The 17,651-nt window shown below is 42.6% G+C and overlaps 1 protein-coding gene across 1 annotated transcript in view; it reads left to right on the top strand.

Annotated features, from left to right (window-relative positions):
• Nucleotides 1-17,351, top strand: part of LOC133378867 (uncharacterized) — a 55,076-nt gene extending 37,725 nt beyond the window's left edge. Inside the window, exons 10-15 of the mRNA XM_061613481.1 lie at nucleotides 5,540-5,635; nucleotides 6,288-6,518; nucleotides 8,951-8,973; nucleotides 10,694-10,809; nucleotides 12,583-12,615; nucleotides 16,112-17,351. Coding sequence (XP_061469465.1) covers nucleotides 5,540-5,635; nucleotides 6,288-6,518; nucleotides 8,951-8,973; nucleotides 10,694-10,809; nucleotides 12,583-12,615; nucleotides 16,112-16,629 — 1,017 coding nt within the window. The 3' untranslated portion in view covers nucleotides 16,630-17,351. The remainder of the gene's footprint in view (nucleotides 1-5,539; nucleotides 5,636-6,287; nucleotides 6,519-8,950; nucleotides 8,974-10,693; nucleotides 10,810-12,582; nucleotides 12,616-16,111) is intronic.
• Nucleotides 17,352-17,651: the final 300 nt, after the last annotated feature.

Raw genomic sequence — 17,651 nt, 5'->3', positions numbered from 1 at the left:
CCTGCCTTATAACAGAGGTGCTAGGTATGACCCTTTCCCACTGCTACCCATTGCCTTTTAATGTCTTTCAAAACCTTCTGGTAGCTTAGTATAACAGGCTTAGGCATGAGATTGATGCTACCGCAGGAGACAGGATAAACTGTTGAATAAGATTGTTTATTTAAAGGTTATTATATACATAAAGGAAGACTGATATTTTACTTTAGGGTCTTACATATGCTTGATGACACCTACCTCGAAGCAGATTTTACCTCAGTCTAATTCCCCTAAACCTCTACCCCAGCCAGATTCACTCACAACCTGGTGTAGTTACTGGGGACAATCTGCCTCTGACTCCAAAGCTCCTCCAGTTGTACTTCTGGCTGTTTGGACAGTTTAGCTGATTTTAAAAATCTGCTCGTGCGGCTTTCTTCTGGTCAAACCTTTACACAGGGCAGCATCTTAGTCTAGCACAGCTACCTGCTCCCTTCTTCTGATCTTCACCAGCGAAGTACTGTTAACATATTGGGGACAAATAGCTTAATATTCAAGTATTCACTATCCTCAACTATCCACTTTCACCTCAGCTTTTTTGGTCTGTTCCTCACATAGCCTCAGCTTTAAAATCAACCAAATTTACCAACTGTCTGCGCTCTGACAGAATTACCTTTTTCATTGACTACTAGGCCACATTCACACCATACATTTATTCCACTGTTATTCCATTTCAAACAATCATGGCTTCCCCCTGGGTAGTTTGTGAAGGGTGCTGAGAGTTGTTAGGAGACCTCTCTTCTCCTTGTAGAGCTACAGTTCTCGGAGTGGTTTAACAGTCAAGCCTTCTTCCCAGGGAACTCTGGGAATTGTAGCTCTGGGAGGGGAATAGAGGTCTCTTAACAACTCTCACTTTCCTTAACAAACTACACTTCCCAAGAACGTTTGGGGGAAACCATGGCCACATTCACATCGCACATTTATTCCACTATTATTCCACTTTAAACAGTCATGGTTTCCCCCAAAGAATCCTGGAAAGTGTAGTTTGTGAAGGGTGCTGGGAGTTGTTAGGAAAGTCATATTCTCCTTACAGACCTGCAATTCCCAGATTACTCTGGGAAGAGGGACTGACTGTTAAACCACTTGGGGAACTGTAGCTCTGTAAGGAGAATAGGGATCTCCTACCAACTCTCAGTACACTTCCCAAGATTCTTTGGGGAAAACCATGACTGTTTAAAGTGGAATAATAGTTGAATAAATGTGTGTGAATGTGGCCCATGACTGTTTAAAGTGCAATAACAGTGGAATAAATGTATAGTGTGAATGTGGCCCTAGATCATCCAGCCAAGCAGAAGCTGTTGTTTCCCACACCAGTTAAAATGAATTTACCAGATCCAGACTATAAATACTAAAACATGTGATCTCTCTCTCAATCTCGATCTCTTTCTCAGAATCTGCCACTGAGTAACTACTTGGCTTGTATTGCAGGCCAAATAAGGCATGCAACATAGTAACAGCACAAGGTCTTGAACTTTTGGCAGTTACACCCTGACATGGTCACAGAAGTTATTTCTAAAACACCTGATATGAAGAGACACTTATATATACAGCATTTCTCCACTGGTTATAAGATTTGGGACTTTCTAGTTTAGAAAAAAGGTAAATGGGGACATGATAGAGATGAATAAATTATGCATGATGTGGAGAAAATGGATAGAGTGTAGTTTTTCTTCCTCTCTCAAAATATTTATCTTCCCAAAACCTTGCCCCCATCTCAAGGGATGTTAAACTCAGACTCCAGTTAGACATAAACTCAATCTTTTTGAATGCTACAATGAGATACAGATAGGATTGCCATCTCAGAAGCATCCCAAACCCTGAGATTTCAGTGGTGGGCCCTAGTGATGTCATGGGGTGAGCCCTAGTGATGTCATAGGGGAGTGCCCTAGTGATGTCATTAAGCATGACACATTAAGCATCAACCACAGTTGCTTGGAGCATACCACTCAAACAAAAAAAAATATCTGATTGGAAATTAAGATAAAAATCTTAGCTAAATGAGGCTGTTTCTAGGTCCAGCTGATGTGACGGGATCATTCCTTCTGACCCTGCTTAGAGAGCTTGGGTAAGCAACTTTTAATCTAGCCTACTTGCTTCTGGCCAAAAGGGTTTAAGTGCCCTCAGGCCAGTCACCAAAAAGCCACTGTAGCAAGAAGGGAGCCTAATGTTGTGGAGATGTTAGATGGGAGCACTCAGAAGTAAAGATGGATGCCCCTGAAGGCTGCAATTCTAAACACACTTGCTAAAGGACTCAGCCCCATAGAACTCAAAAGGACCTACTTCTGAGTAGATATGATTAGGATTGTGCTGTTGGTAAGGCTTGACTAGGGATACTCTGCAACAATATTCATATCAAAGCAGGGTTGGCAACCTCCTTCCTGGAATGCCCTGCCTGCCTTTTAACATGGCTGCTCCAAACTTCTTTACAGTTTTGACTCTTCACTGCTGAGAGAGATTTGAGAAATGAGTAAGAGTTAAGATGATCCTCTACTCTTTCTTGCCTATTCTGTGGGCTGCTATAAACTCCCTTTGAAAGCCAACCTAATTCCAGTGAGTAATAATTGACAGAGAGAAAACACACATGGTTCGGTCTACCTTCACAGGCAGTAAATTGCAAACAACAGCAATTGAAGCTACACTTCCCAATCTGTGAATTCTCTTTTACCATTATTGGTAAACAAGAAACAAGAAACAAACTGTCATGAAACCAACAAGGTACATCATCACTGGGTTTATGGGGGTTGAGCTGACTGCATGGAGCCACTGTTGTTGCTTCCATGGATGTAAGGGAGTAAGGACAGAGGTAAATAAAATGCAAATAGAAAAAGAAAAACAAAAGACAGTGATGCTTTCCTAAATGCAATACCATACCGACCACAACAAGATTCCTATGAGTAAGACAGAAAACTCAGCATCCCACAACCCATCAGGGTTCCTAACTAAAACTATAAAAATCCTGGCAGCCAGTCAGCCAAGGTCACAGAAATCCCATGCAGTACAACCTGGCCCTGGGGCTGCAGTTAGTGCACAATGCTGTGGCACAATTGCTGACATGAGTGAGACCCTATCAGCACGTAATACCCATCCTCTGAAATCTGCACTGGTTGTTGATTTGCTACCAGGCCAAGTTCAAAGTGTGCTTTCCATGTTAAGGGTGCCACATAGTACTTGTTCTGCTCTTGTAAGAAATGGATCCTTTAGTGTGACATTACCTATGCTTTGGAACTCCCTGCCTATTTACATTAGGCAGGTGCCTTCATTGTACTCATTTTGACACCTGCTAAAAACATTTTCGTTTAGGCATGAAGAAACTATTATGCTTTTTATCCGTTTTTAACATTGTTGGTTTTATTATTTTGAATGTTTTTAAATATCTGTCTTTAACTGTTTTGCCAGTAATAATTTTAGTGTTTTAATTCCTTCTATAAACTGTTTTGAGGGTTTTTTTTTTTACAATAAACTAGTATATAAATGTTGTAAATAAAATACATAAATGAATTTCGGAGTCACTGTGGCCCTTGGGTCTCTTTCCTCTTTTGTACTGAGTCAGGCCATTTGGTACCATCTAGCTCAGTACTGATGACATGGACTAGCATTGGCTCTTCAAAATTCCAGGCAATAGTATCTTCCAGGACCTTTGCATGCAAAGCATGTGCCCTACCACTGAGCTACAGCCCTGTTTAAAAACAAATCTTTTAAAACTGCTTTTCAATTCACTAATGAATACACAGCATACTAGGGCAGATCCACACCATGCATTCAAAGCACGTTCAACATATGAATCCTACTAAAGAATCCTGGGAACTGTAATTTGTTAAGGATAGTGGGAACTATAACTGTGAGGGGGAAATGTCACTTCCCAGGATTCTTTGGGGGAAGTCGTGCACTTTAAATGCGAGTTGGATGTGCTTTAAATGTATTATGTGGATCTGCATTACTTCATAAACTTTGCCTGCATATACATCATTTTAATTAAATTTTAAAATGGAAATAAGCTACAAAGTTTACTGGGTGACCATGGGCTACACTCCATCTCTCAGTCTAGGGTGAAAACAACAGAGGGGGACCATGACCACCCCAAGGAAGAAGGGCAGACTTAAAATGTAGAGGAAATAATGATTTGTAAATAATAATTTACAACCATAGTGTGAAATCAGATACATATCAAGACATAGCATGAAGAAATATTTATATAAGCATGAATGTCAAGCATAACCTGTAAAGACATTTATAGTGCAATCCTATCCATGTTTTCTCAGAAGCGAGTCCCAATGTATTCAATGGGGCTTACTCAGACAGGGAAGCATGCACAGGACTGCAATTCAATGATAAGGAACTTCACTCATCCAATCCAAAATTCAGAATCATGCCACTTTAAGCTGTTTTGCAACTGTTTTATATTTGTGTTATGGTTATTGGATTTTAAATGGCTTTATTTCTTGTTGTGCGTGCCTTGGTTTCCAACCCTGCCTCACAGGGTTGTTGGAAATATTCCATATACAGGCACACTGGAGATGTAAAAATACATACACCCCATATAATAGTTTATTGTCAATACTAGTTGGCCATTATGGAACATTTTTTTAAAAAAGTAATAGTTTCCTTTAAAAAAAAATCAGTATTAGTTTCCTACAAAATAAAAGCAGTGATACCTAGGTAAGCTGTGCCTAATTGCTTTAAAAATAGGATTGGAGGGGGAGAAAAACATTTACAACCCAAACACAATTATTTGCTATGTTCACTCAAAAGTCCCATTAATTTATAGCACAATCCTAACCATGTCTACTCAGAAGTAAGTCCTATTGAATTCAATGGGGTTTACTTTGGGTATGTGGGATTAGCATTGCAGCTTTACTCCCAGAAAAGTGAGTATAGGATTAAAGCTTCATATTGGGAAGGTTTTCAAAACACTGCCCTCTTCAACAGCCCAGGAAAATTTAAACTTGTTTGACTCCTGCACACAAGAGAGAAAAAGACTAAAAGCTATATACTTACTCAATTTATGAGATTTTCAGATAAGCAGGAAGAAAAAACAATTTTCTGACCTTGCAATGGGGTCTAGGTACTGCCTTGTCAATCACAACTCTGACTTCACTTATTGGCTACAAACCTGAAACGGCAGGGTTGGAGCAGCCAGCTACAAACTCATTTTACAGAAGTTGTGGGGAGGCGGCTGACATTTTGGTGTATCTCTCTCCAACCAGACTACCTAGAAACTTAATCTTTTTAAAAAATGAAAGCTGAGAGTCTGGATATTAAGGTGACTCACCTGGAGACCAGGAGAGGACCCCAAAACCCAGAGTCTCTAGGTGAAAACTGGAGACCTGGTAACCCTAGATACAGACGGTGCAGGAGGCCTTCAGAAAAGGCAGTAGAATGTGTGGTATGGAGCAAGTATATTATTCAACTTGGCTCTCTCTTTTGCAATTTTGATTTCAATATGCACCATAAACCTAAAAAAAAGGAACCAAAAGGAACTAAACTGGAAATTATGTTTTCTCTTCAGGGTCACATCTGGAATTGCCTGGACTGTTTGAGGAAGACAAGAGAGAAGATTCTGGGATGCAAAGACGACACACACACAAAAACCCAAGACATGCTTGTAAGGGTTGCTGATACTGGAATGAAAGAGTACGGTAGGCTAGCAACAATATCTTGGCTGGAACAAATGAAATGCAGAAGGAGTTATTAAAACACAGAAGGTAGCCCAGCTCGTATTTGGGATGGCCTCATTCTTCCACAGCTTGTACAGGCTTCTCCATGAGGATGAATGGGGCACTGCCCCACCAATAGCAGTCATCCCTCATTTAGCCCCCACTTGCTTATCTCCTTACTTACAACCAGTCTGGGTGGTGGTGGTACTGGTTGTCTCCTCTTAAGTCATCAGTGTTGTCCTTGTAGAACTCAGGAACAAGGAAGTATACGTGCCGGGAGAATTAGAATTGGTTGGCTCTACCTATCATTGCCTCTGGCTTTGCCTCCTGTTGCCCTCTCTGCCTTCTGTTCTACCAGTCCCAATGGGCACCAACCACCACTGCCAACTGGAAGAAATCTTCATGAACAACCATTCTAAGGCTGGCTCTTTGTAAGTTTTTAGGAAACTCTTTCGCAGCTGAATATTCAAGTGATCTCTGGAGGATTTTAGAATTGCTCTTCCTAGGGAATTCTTGTGGCTGACCTCTAGATGCTCCAAAATCTTGAGTATTTCCTCCATGTTGGCTACATGTTCTCCTCTTTTCATCTTCTTGTTGCAGATGCAAACAAAAGCAGAGAAAGAAAGGATGGTGGCTGAGTTCAGGCAACTCCACCAGTTTCTGGAAGAACAAGAGAAATTTCTGCTGGCCCAGATGGAAGAGGTGGAGAAGGAGATTGCAAAGAGAAGCAGTGAGCACCTGGCCAGACTCTACAGGGAACTTTCCTCTCTTGAAAGGATCATCTGGGACATGGAGGAGAAGTTTCAGCAGCCAGCAAGTGAATTCCTGCAGGTAAGGCCAGGTTGTGAGGAGAAAGAGTGGAGTGTGCCATGTCAAATTCAGAAAGGGCAATACAATTTTTTGAATCCTTGCCCATATAATACACCTTTACTGAAGTAAGCGGTGTGGCTATAGAGGCCACCAACTGAAATGAAATCACATCTGAGACACACTGCACACCAAAAAAATGTGCTAAGGTGCTTCCACACCAGCACTGCCTGTGGATGTTTAACAGGCCATTTTTATCTGGCAGATTTTCTGCAAAATGGGTAAATTTATTTTATTTATTTATTAAATTTATATTCCACCCTTACTCCCAGTAGGAGACCAGGGCGGCAAATAAAAACACTAAAAATGCCACAAAACGTCATAAAAACAGACATTAAAATAAACAAAACATCTTTGAAAACATCTTTTTTAAAAAAGCTTTAAAAACATCTTAAATCTGAATTAAAGGAAGAAAGGGGGCATTTGGATGACATTGATAATCACTGTGTAGATGATATGGTCCAAGCATGAGTAACAATGAATCCACACTGAACTCCCATGCAGAAGCACCCCTTCCTCTTTCATCTCTATGTGCTTCTAAAGGCTCAGATTGGCACCTAAGCAGCTGGACCAAAAGCAGAGCAACCAAGAGAGTAGGAGCGAAAGGGGGGTAAATTGGAAGACCGAGGGGAGGAAAACTGAGTGAACCAGGGGGGAGAAAGGGGGTGCTGTAGGAGTTAGGGATGTAAGAACGCAGTGATTTCCATTCTGCCCTGTCTTTGTCACAATCAGCACTATTTCCATACTGCTGCAGTTCGATTGCCACCAAATGCTACATTATTGATCTCGCTGTCCACTATTTAATGTAATTAAATGACATAATTATTTCCACACCATTCATTTCAGTGCAAAGGAAACACAATTTAAATTCGGGTTAAAATGTCATGTATCACATACCATTTGCGGACTAAAAAAAATAAGTATTTGCTGTATTTATTTCCATTCCAGATGTGGGACAAATAAGCAAACATCAGCAGATTCTACTTCCGTCGGAATTCTCTGACATCCATACGCAGGAGTCAATGGGGAGACAGTGCCAGAGAGAGAGACCAGAGTGTGTGTGAGAGAAGGCATGCAATGGATCCTCTTGAAATTGCATTTTTTTTCCACAGACCATCCCCCAAAAAACCCACCATCCAATCCCAAATCACATCTGTCTCCATTAACTAAACTGAAAAATCCTGAATCCATTGCTTTCTGATCCTGGAACCAAGGCATAGAGCCTTATGGATCCTCATAATTTTTACATGGGATCCCCTCAAACCACAATCAGAAGTTACCTCTGTGCCCGTCTGTGGCTTCATTCTGTGATTTGCTGGTGGTTTTGTTGTCATCCTCTGTAACAATCTTGACGATCCTTCAGAATCCATGCCTTGGATCAATGTTTTTGTGTCCCTGTCAAGCACCAGATCTGTGATTTTCACTGTGTGGTCTATTGATGTAAAGCTCAGTTGGACATGATTTAATTTTATGGTGTAATATGCAAATTCAAGAAGTTCCATTTCATTCTACTGCATCTGACTTTTACCCAGACTGTATGGAATCACAAAAAAATTATGTGTGTATTTATAGTGTGTTTGTGTGCACCCTCTCTCTCTCTCTCTCTCTCTCTGACCCCAGGGGATCCTGGGATTTTTGCCCTTGGCGCTCTCTTCAGCATTCCAAATGTGTCCATAGGCCTAAAAAAGATTGGTGATCCCTCCTCTAGCATGATTCCCTCCCTCCTGTTCTAGTTTTTAAGTTCTAGGGACTTTGAGAACAACAACACAGGGGAGCATTCGTAAATGTGATAATCTAACTGTAGACTGACATGATGGTACACTCTATCCTGCCACCACTTTCCTACCTTTTCTTTTTAAGTGTCAGTCCAGTCTAGAATGGGATATCAGTACGTCAGGGATGGGGAACTTGTGGCCCACAGATGTTGTCAGACTCCAACGCCCATCCACGCGGCCAGCATGGCCCATGGCCAAGGACGATGGGAATTGTAGTCCAGCAATATGGGGGGGATACAAGTTCTCCATTCTCCATCCCTGCAGTAAGCCATATCTTTGAAGTTCCCTGATAGGCCATGAGGGATGATCACAGGTGAACATTCAGACAGAATGCACTGCAGGCTAAAATGGTCGTGGGATTGAATCTCTCCAGTGTTTTAGCGTGGCAAAAAAACACAAACAGGAGCATTTACTGGATATCTTAGCACTACACCCAAATGGCTGCTGTTTCCCATTTTACAATTGTTCCATAATTAAGTGCCTCTGAGTATTTTATTCGTGGTCTTTTGTTTTGTGCTTGGCCAGCCTCTCTCTCCTTCATTTGTTGAGCTTTAAAGCTAACCACAGTATTTTATGCAGAAATGATTCCACCAAGTTTTTTCTTTTTTTCTTTCCCTCCAGGATATTAAAAGCTTCTTGCAAAGGTGAGTGACTGAGATCTCCCCTTTATGACGCTAGGAAAGTTCTTGTTTAAGGTGTAAAGAACTCACCTTCCAGTCTCCCCTTCCAGAGAGAATTTAGGACTCCATCTTCCCTTCCAAAATACTAGAGGTAAAAAAATAGGGACAGACTTTTGTAGTGATTTGTAGCTATTTCTCCCAACCAAAGATCACAGCCAGGAAACTACCCACTACCCCCCCCATCCATTACACATTTTTGAAGGTTGTTCTCTGCCTGATGGATTCACTTATTGTGCACTCTCGTGCTTGTAAATTTTTAATATAATTTAACTTTAAATATTCAACATATTTCAAGCTCCTACAGGTTGTTCCTCAGACAATTACAAACATATACAAACTCATTTTTCAGATATGTATAATGGAAGCTCATGATTAATTATGAAAAGCCTCCATATTTAAAAAATATTGTATTCATCTCTAATATTTATTCACTAATAGGCAAAAACCCTTGCAGTTTAAAAATGTGCCTGTAGCCAACAGATATTTCTATCAAACTTAAAAAGCAAGGAAATTGGGCAGTTATAGTGAATGCACCAGGGAAGCAGGAGACCTGAACTCCTCTCTGAGATATTGTACCGCCCTACAAAGTTGTCAAAATGCAAACACAATTTGGGTTGGTCTTTCACAGTCCAATCCACTTCCTGTGTAGCTTAGAAGAATTAGGTAACATGTGCCTCTGAGCCACCTTATTGGCCACCTTATTAGCCAAGACAAACACTTGTGAGTCTGGCTTTTAGAACACTGACAGTTGGTTTTAATTAAGCATGCCTGTGCTTATATTCACTCCAATGCTAAATTTCTTACATTAATTAAAAATCAGCCAGGAATTTTTTCAACTTTTAAACTACAGAAGATGAAGGTCAGAGTATGGGGCAAGGTCAGTAATGGGATTACAGGTACTCTGTGAACATGGCTGATTTTTAATGAATTTCAACAAATTATGAGACCACTGACAGAAAAAAGTCCAATAGCAGTCTGGATTTTTTCCCTCTTGTTTTATACTTTGACCTCTCGATTCTCTCTGACTGTTTTGTATATCGCCATGAAAACCTAGAGGGTTGTTAAGTGAGCACTTCTGAGTTCAGGACTATAAGGTTTTGTTCTGGTTTTGCAAGGTTTTGTTTTGAAATGTGCTTATGGGAAGCAGCAGAATGGCATGGGGGGTATTTTGAATTGCGGAATGTGAAAAATCCATGCTGGCTATAGCATACAGCTTATCCCATTTTAAAATACAATTATTTCATAAAAATATAGTTAATTGTAATAATTAAATGTACTTCCTTATATTTAAAACACGCATGCACACACACACATACCAGAATTACAATCTTCTAAAATGCTTCACTTAAAATTGGTGTGATGCTAAAATATCTCTAAAGGACACTATTTTTTATTTTTCTTCAACAAATTGATTTGCATATATCTCCTTCTTTACCCTCAAACATATCTTCATATATTTCCTTTTATATGTATTATGGAAACAAATGTGTGTTTGTTTTCTTCAACTATTTAGATACTCTATAAATTCAAAAGTTGTCCATGTTGTTTTTTGCCATAGTAAAAACCTTGAATTCTCTGTGATATATCCAGGATGTGGAGAACAGACATCAGGATGAGACATCTGGCTTTTCAGAAATGTCCTTGCATTGAGGGATGGTGTGCTGACCAGGTTTTTCTCCAACAGGTCTCAGGCAAAGGAGAAAATTAAATCCATCATTTTTCCTCCTGACCTGAAGTGGCGGATCTGGGACTTCTGTGATATAAATCTCTTTTTGGAGGGCAACATGAAGCAATTTAGAGGTAGAAAGGCTGCAAGGATTTCTTTATAATGGGTGTTAGAAAGTGTGCATGAAAGGAGCCAGATCATCTATAATGTTAGCAGGGCCAACCAGGAAAAATGGGAGAGCTGAGTGTCAATCGAAGAAGCAAGTTGGCAAAGATGGTTCTAATACATTCAAACAAACCTAAAGATGATCTGCACAGAAATGGTCTCCATCCCTCCTTTCTCTAATACCAAAACAAACAGGTTGAAAATCTGCCCACTTCCATTCAGTCTGTCTGCACCACAGGTGGGAAATCTTTTTCAGCCTGTGGATTGCATTCCTTCAGGGCTAAGGGGGTGGGGGGAGAGAAGAGGAGATGCATGCCAGTGATGGACAGGGCCGATCCAAGTTACTTTTTATCTCTCTGTGTCTCTCACACACACCTTTCTCACACACAACACATCCATCCATTCATTCACGTGCAAACACATTTCCTCCCTCTCTTTCATTCTCACACACTCCCACCAAAGAATTGTGAGCATTCATGCAAATTGCCAGAGAGGGTTGATTGCAGTGCACAGACAGGGAGAGATTAACCTTTCCCTTCCCAGCTGCAATCCCCATGAAGATGCTTTCATGGTGAGGATGGTCAATTCAACCCTCCCCAACAGCAGCCCTACCCAAAAATGCAATTAGGCATGGCAATTAGGCTTCCAAAAAGCTTCCAATGGCGGACTGTTTTCAAGACAAGGTGCTACATGGGGAAACCCTGAAGAGGAGCTCAGAGCCCTTAAGGAGAGGAGGCTTTTCCCAGCCTAATTCTTGCACTGTCCTGATCCATGGGAATGCCCACCACCGAGGATAGGTAGGGCAAGGTCAGCAGCCCCACAGCTGCAGGCAGAGAGGAAGGCAAGGCAGGATCAGCACCTTGGAGAAGAACCAAGGCATGGGTTTCAGAACTACAGTACAGTTAGTGTGAAAGCCATCAGCTGCAGCAACAGGCAGATATTTATAGTCTGGCCTAGATATTCATTGACTAGAGCCCCCCCCTCCGCTTCATTTGTCCAGTTGAAGAGGCAGTTCCTCCTCCTGCTGTTCTTGACTTCCTCTCTAGACCAGAACTGGAGATTCTGTGGCCCTCCAGATATTATGGGGCTCCAGTTCCCATTAGCCCCAGCAAGCATGGCCAATGGTTAGAGATGATGGGAGCGGTAGTCTAACAACATCTGGAGACTAAATTCAGATTGTAGGTTACTCAGTCCCCAGTACAGATAGCAGAAACTATGTCTTAATGGGAGCCACCCTGTTTTCTTCCCTCCCCCCCAAAAAAGTTCTGAATGACACTACCTCTGTGTCATTTGGGTCTGGGAGTTAAGAGGATGGTGGCTGGGCTGCTGAGAGCAGAGAACCTCCCACACATCAGGACTGCTAAAGGATACACTCTCCTTACTGTGGCAGCCAAGTTTAGAACATCTGGCTCACTCTGCATGATGACCTCCATTCATTTCCCCCTGCAACGGCAACTGCTTCATTCTTGTCCCCCCCACTGCTAAATATAAGCCCTCCTCCCCATGACAGCATTCATTTCTCCCTACAACAACTGCCCTAACTCAGAGCTTGGAAAAGCAACTTTTTTGAACTACAACTCCCATCAGCCCCAGCCAGCTGGCTGGGGCTGATAGGAGTTGTAGTTCAAAAAAGTTACTTTTCCAAGCTCTGCCCTAACTCATGCCTGCTTAATGAACTGAGCTCATATTGTTGTGACCAGATTTATCATAAGCTAAGTCTCTGTTCCTTTTTGTTCCCCCAGACAATCTGGAATCTGGACTTCAGCTGCAGAAAGGTAAATTACTTCAGGGTCTGACAGAGACCCACATTCCCTGGAGAGATGGTGCCCTTTTTTCCATATCTACTTTCCCTGGATAGAGCTTCCATGTCTGCATTAATGGTTTCTTTCTGTTTTTAAATGAAAACTTTTAACTGAAGTGTTAATACTCACTCGATTTCTCTGAGCAGTGGACAATTCCAAGGGAGAAGTGCTTTGCCAGGTTTTGGTTTCTAACATTTGAATGTATTTATGTATACACAGGTCAAGCATAGAGAGTAGCACACAGCTCAAACATTCCAACGGGCAGCCAGTTCCACTAGGCCTGGCCCACATCAGATCCTCGAAGAGAGGCAGCCAGCACCATAAAAATGCTGTTAAGTTGACAGAGCCCAAAGTCAGATCTCCTCTGTCATTGACTCAAACTGCAGGTTTCCTTCATGCATAGACACCTAGATGATGATAATCCATTGCTAGGCGGGGTGGTGGTGTGGAGGTAAGACATAGGCCCTTTCAGGCCCTTTTTGGGTATCTCTTAGCTGTTTACCCAGTAAACCCCCTAACAACAACAACAACAGAGGTACTTGCCAAATTTGCCAAGGCTGCTAAAGGAGTCTCCACCTGTACTTCTGGCACCCTTAATCTTCTCCTTTCCTAACTCCCAATCTGACAACATGAGGGTTGTAAAGAAAAAGCTTTACTTCTCTCCTGCCATGACTGTCATGACATGTCAGGAAGTGAAATCTGAGGGTGCAAGGCAAATACTAATGAGGGAAGGCAGAGGGAGCATCCATCTTTCACCCATCTCTCACGGGAACAGAAGGTAGCTTGCCCTTCGCTGTCACATCCCACTTGTGTATGTACTGCCTTCAAGTCGGTTCCGACTTATGGCGACCCCATGAATAGGGTTTTCATGAGGCTGAGAGGCAGGGACTGGCCCAAGGTCACCCAGTGAGCTTCATGGCTATGTGGGGTTTTGAACCCTCGTCTCCCAGGTCGTAGTCCAACACCTTAACCACTATATCACACTGGCTCTCCATACATTCCACTTAGCTTAATGTGAAACCAAATGGTCTAGGCACCAGTGGCGGCTGGTGGCTCCATGTCAGTGGGGCAGTGGAATCCGCTCCGGATTGTAGTCCAAACTTTCAAGGAGTTGTCCAAGGTGCTGATCTTGGGCAGCTCCTTGAAAGTTCAGACTAAAACCCAGTGTGGATTCCACTGCCCCACTGACATGAAGCCACTTACCGCCACTGCTAGACACGTGAGAGGAAAGTATCCCTTTTTGTCATGCAGGAGCCCCAACAGCCAATTTTAAGGTTTAAGAGAGCAAAAGGGAGAAAAGCGGAGGGGTGCATGAAAGAAAATAAAGAAACACTTCAAGTCTACCTACGCCAGAAAATAAGTCATAATATTTCTTGGGGGCTAGAGGATGAAGCAATCCAGGTGTCCATGGCAGGGAGATGGGGGCTCTCAGAGTGTTAACTCCTGCTTGGGGTGGGTCAGCTTCCCTGCTAGACAGTATTTTTTCCTCAGCTTGCATATTGCTTAACATGTTGGAAGACTAGAGGAACAGGGTCATCTTAAAAGGACTTGGGGGGCCAGGGCAGAACCGCACCACAGGGGGAAATTAGAAAAAGCCAGGAGAAACTTCTAGATGGGAAGGCAGAAGTCCAGCCTGGCCTGGTGGTGGACATCACAAAAAGGATGTCACAAGAGCTCTAAAAGGTGGAAGAAATGGGCAGCATTAAGTAGGATTTTGTAAGGTTTATTTGTTTATTTAAGAAACTTCGATACTGTTTTTAAGAACAACCACTTTACAAAGTAATGTATAATCAGTAAAGTGCATTTGAAAAGAGAAAGAATGGTTATATCACCAATCTGATGCAGGGAGCCAAGTGGGGTCATGCGTTCAGGGCTTTTTTGTGACAGTCCTCACTGGTATGGAGTACTGGCATCTCCTTTTTGGCTGCCCATAGCAGCCATTTTGTGTTGACATCCATAGCATTTTTATATGAGTACCAGCACCTCATTAAAAAAAAAAAAAGCACTGCGAGGCATTTACAATGACTAGTGGGAATGGCAACTCTCAATGGAGTTGCCTTTACTAAATTTATTTTTAAAACTTATATCCCACCCTTTACCCTAGGACCCCAGAGTGGGGTACAACAATAAGTATGTTAAATAAATCCACAGTAAAACAAAAGTTCAATATCACCAGTACAGTACAGAGGTGGGAACCATTTTCAGCCCAAAGGCCGCATTCTTTCATAGGCACCCTTTTGGGGGCCGCATGCCAGTGGGTAGGGTAATGGATGTGCCTCTTACCTTTGAACACTTCAGCCACACAAAAACCAGAGGCTTCTACACTGACAATCTCTCCATCAAAGACGCCTTGTCACAGTTCAGGGACATCATCTGGCCAGACAAAAGCACTCAAGGATGGTGTGGAGCAGAGAGAGTGAGGGGCATGGCCTGGAGAGAGTCTCAAGGGCCTGGGGGCCGCATTCAACTCCCAGGCCCGAGGTTCTCCACTCTTGATATACTAGATAGAACATCTATACATTTTCTACACTCCAGCATCACTCCACTCCACATTAAAAAGCCTGACAGGATTTTAAATAGCACCGAAAACTAAACAACATTGGTGCCTGTTGAACCTCCAGAAGGAAATTGTTCCACAACTGGGGTAATATTACGGAGACATCCCTCATTCAATATTTGAGAATGTTAAAAGACACTTAAATAAAAGTTGTGGCCCATAGTTCAACCATTTCTTGGCCTGGTTCACAGTCACATTAAACCATCCTTAAAATAAGCAATCAGTGCACACCACAAAAAACACTGGTGTCCCACTTCCCTCCGGTTTCCACTTGTCACTGGGGGAAAAAGCATGGTCTGGCCCAGTGCCACATCTGAACCCAGCATCATAGCCAGCCTATCTCCAAAAAAACCCACAAGTGGTAACCAAGTTTTGGGATCGGTTATTCCTCATGATTGGCCAGGGGGAAACAAACCACTAGGTTGCAACACCAAGCCACACTATGGCCTGCTGTCCCTCAGCACGGCAGCAGTAGGAGTGGGGGAGGTGCAAAACACCCATGACTCCACCAGTGCACACCATCACATTGTATGCCCACATCATACCACAGTTTAACTATGGTTAAATGTTAATTGTCAATGGGGGCATTATCTGTTGCCTTCATCCCAGGTGTGAGCGAGACTGTCAGGTTGTTATGGATTAGTTCAAACATGATGAGGGAAATCCAGCAACCCTACGAGGCAGATTTCATTACTTGCTCACCCAGTACTGACCCAGATCTTTTTCCTGTAATGTGTCTAGATGTAAGCCAATCTCCCTGCAGATGTTGTTCATTTATTTAACAAAATTTATATCCCACTGGATTGTAAAAAACAAACAGCAAACACCTCTAAGCGATTTACAATAATTTTATTTTTATTTGTTTAACAAAATTGTCTTATTTGTGTTCTCTTTCTGCATCTGCCCCCACAGAAGATGTAAGTTTGGATCCAGGCACAGCCCATCCCCGGCTCATCCTGTCTAAGGACCATAAAAGTGTGAGATTTGGGAAAAAACATCTAGCAATGTCCAACAGTTCTGAGAGATTTGAAACATATCCCTGTGTGCTGGGCCGCGAGAAGTTCACTGCAGGCCGACATTTCTGGGAAGTCCATGTGGGGAGTGAAGAAACATGGGCTGTGGGGGTTGCCAGAAAGTCTGTGAAGAGGAAGGGTAAGATCAGTTTCGGTCCTAAGGAAGGGATCTGGGAGATGGGAAAATGGCCAGGTGAATACAGGGCCTCCTTCAGCTTTGCATTCCGTGCTCTGTCCCTGAACGAGGAGCCCAAGAGGATCCGAGTGACTCTGAACTGTGAAGGGGGTCGAGTGGCCTTTTATGATGCTGATAGAGGAGACCTTCTCTATGCCTTCCCAGCAGCTTCATTTCCTGGGGAGACCCTTCAACCCTTTTTTTATGTATTCAACAAAGCCCAGCTGACACTCTCTGCCTAAGGGTGGAAACAGACGTATGTAAACTTACTGCAGTTGTGAACGCTCCTCCCCAGCACCAGGGGTTATTTTCTAAAAAGAAGCCATATTTATAGAATAGTGATTGGCTGGTCCTTCTGTCAGTCATGATGCATCTTCCCCCTTTCTCAGGTCAGCTCTGTAGCCAGCACTGATTGGCTGGCTCTTGTGTCAGTCAGGAAACCTGCCTGTTTTGAAGTCTGCTGTGGCAAGCTGAATTGTCGTTTGACAATTTGTCAAATTGTCGTTTGACAGAAAGGCGCCAAGAAAGCAGAGGAATGGAGAATATTGGCGGGTGACGTCCCCTGATTGGCTGGTGGCTGTGGGTTGCTAGGAATGGCCTTACAGGCTAAATTAGAACCCATGGCAGGCTAAATTTCTTGGCTCACAGACCAGAGGTTCCCATCCCTACCCCCATGCTCCAGACAATGCCATCACCTCTTCTGAATACAAGCTGAACTCTAAATGGGTATCATTGTGACCTCCCTCAGTCTTAATCCTGCTCTCAGTTTCCTTTTCCTTTCTCTAAGACTTCCAATAAAACTCTGGAGATTCAAGCACCAAAATCCATTCTTCTTCGCTACTATCCAGGAAAGCATTTCCATTTATACAGTTATTCTCTCTAAGATCAGCTGGAGTTAACATTCAGACAGATCTTTAGATATTTTCACCTCTGCTTATCCTTTTGTATAATATGCCTGGATGTGTTTGGGGTTGGGTTTTATGTATTGAGATGCTTATTAAAGATTTTGCTTCTGTTGCTCTTGTGTCATTTTGGAGTCAAAAGCATAACAACCTTGTATATTCCACGTAACCTTTCCTCTGAAGAACGGCAGGGACACACACAGGGCAATATCCCATTTTATCCTCACAGCAACCCTGTGAGGTAGGGTAGGCTGAGCTGAAGAAGGGTGATTTGTCCAGGGACACACTTTGAACTTGATGGTCAAGTAGTGATTTTAACCCAGACCTCATCATTCCAAGTCCCATGTTCTATGCACTCAGTA

The sequence above is a fragment of the Rhineura floridana genome, chromosome 3 (genome assembly GCF_030035675.1).
Source record: "Rhineura floridana isolate rRhiFlo1 chromosome 3, rRhiFlo1.hap2, whole genome shotgun sequence".
Lineage (NCBI taxonomy): Eukaryota > Metazoa > Chordata > Lepidosauria > Squamata > Rhineuridae > Rhineura > Rhineura floridana.
The sequence above is the reverse complement of the archived record's forward strand: the minus strand, read 5'-3'. Positions and strand labels throughout refer to the sequence as shown.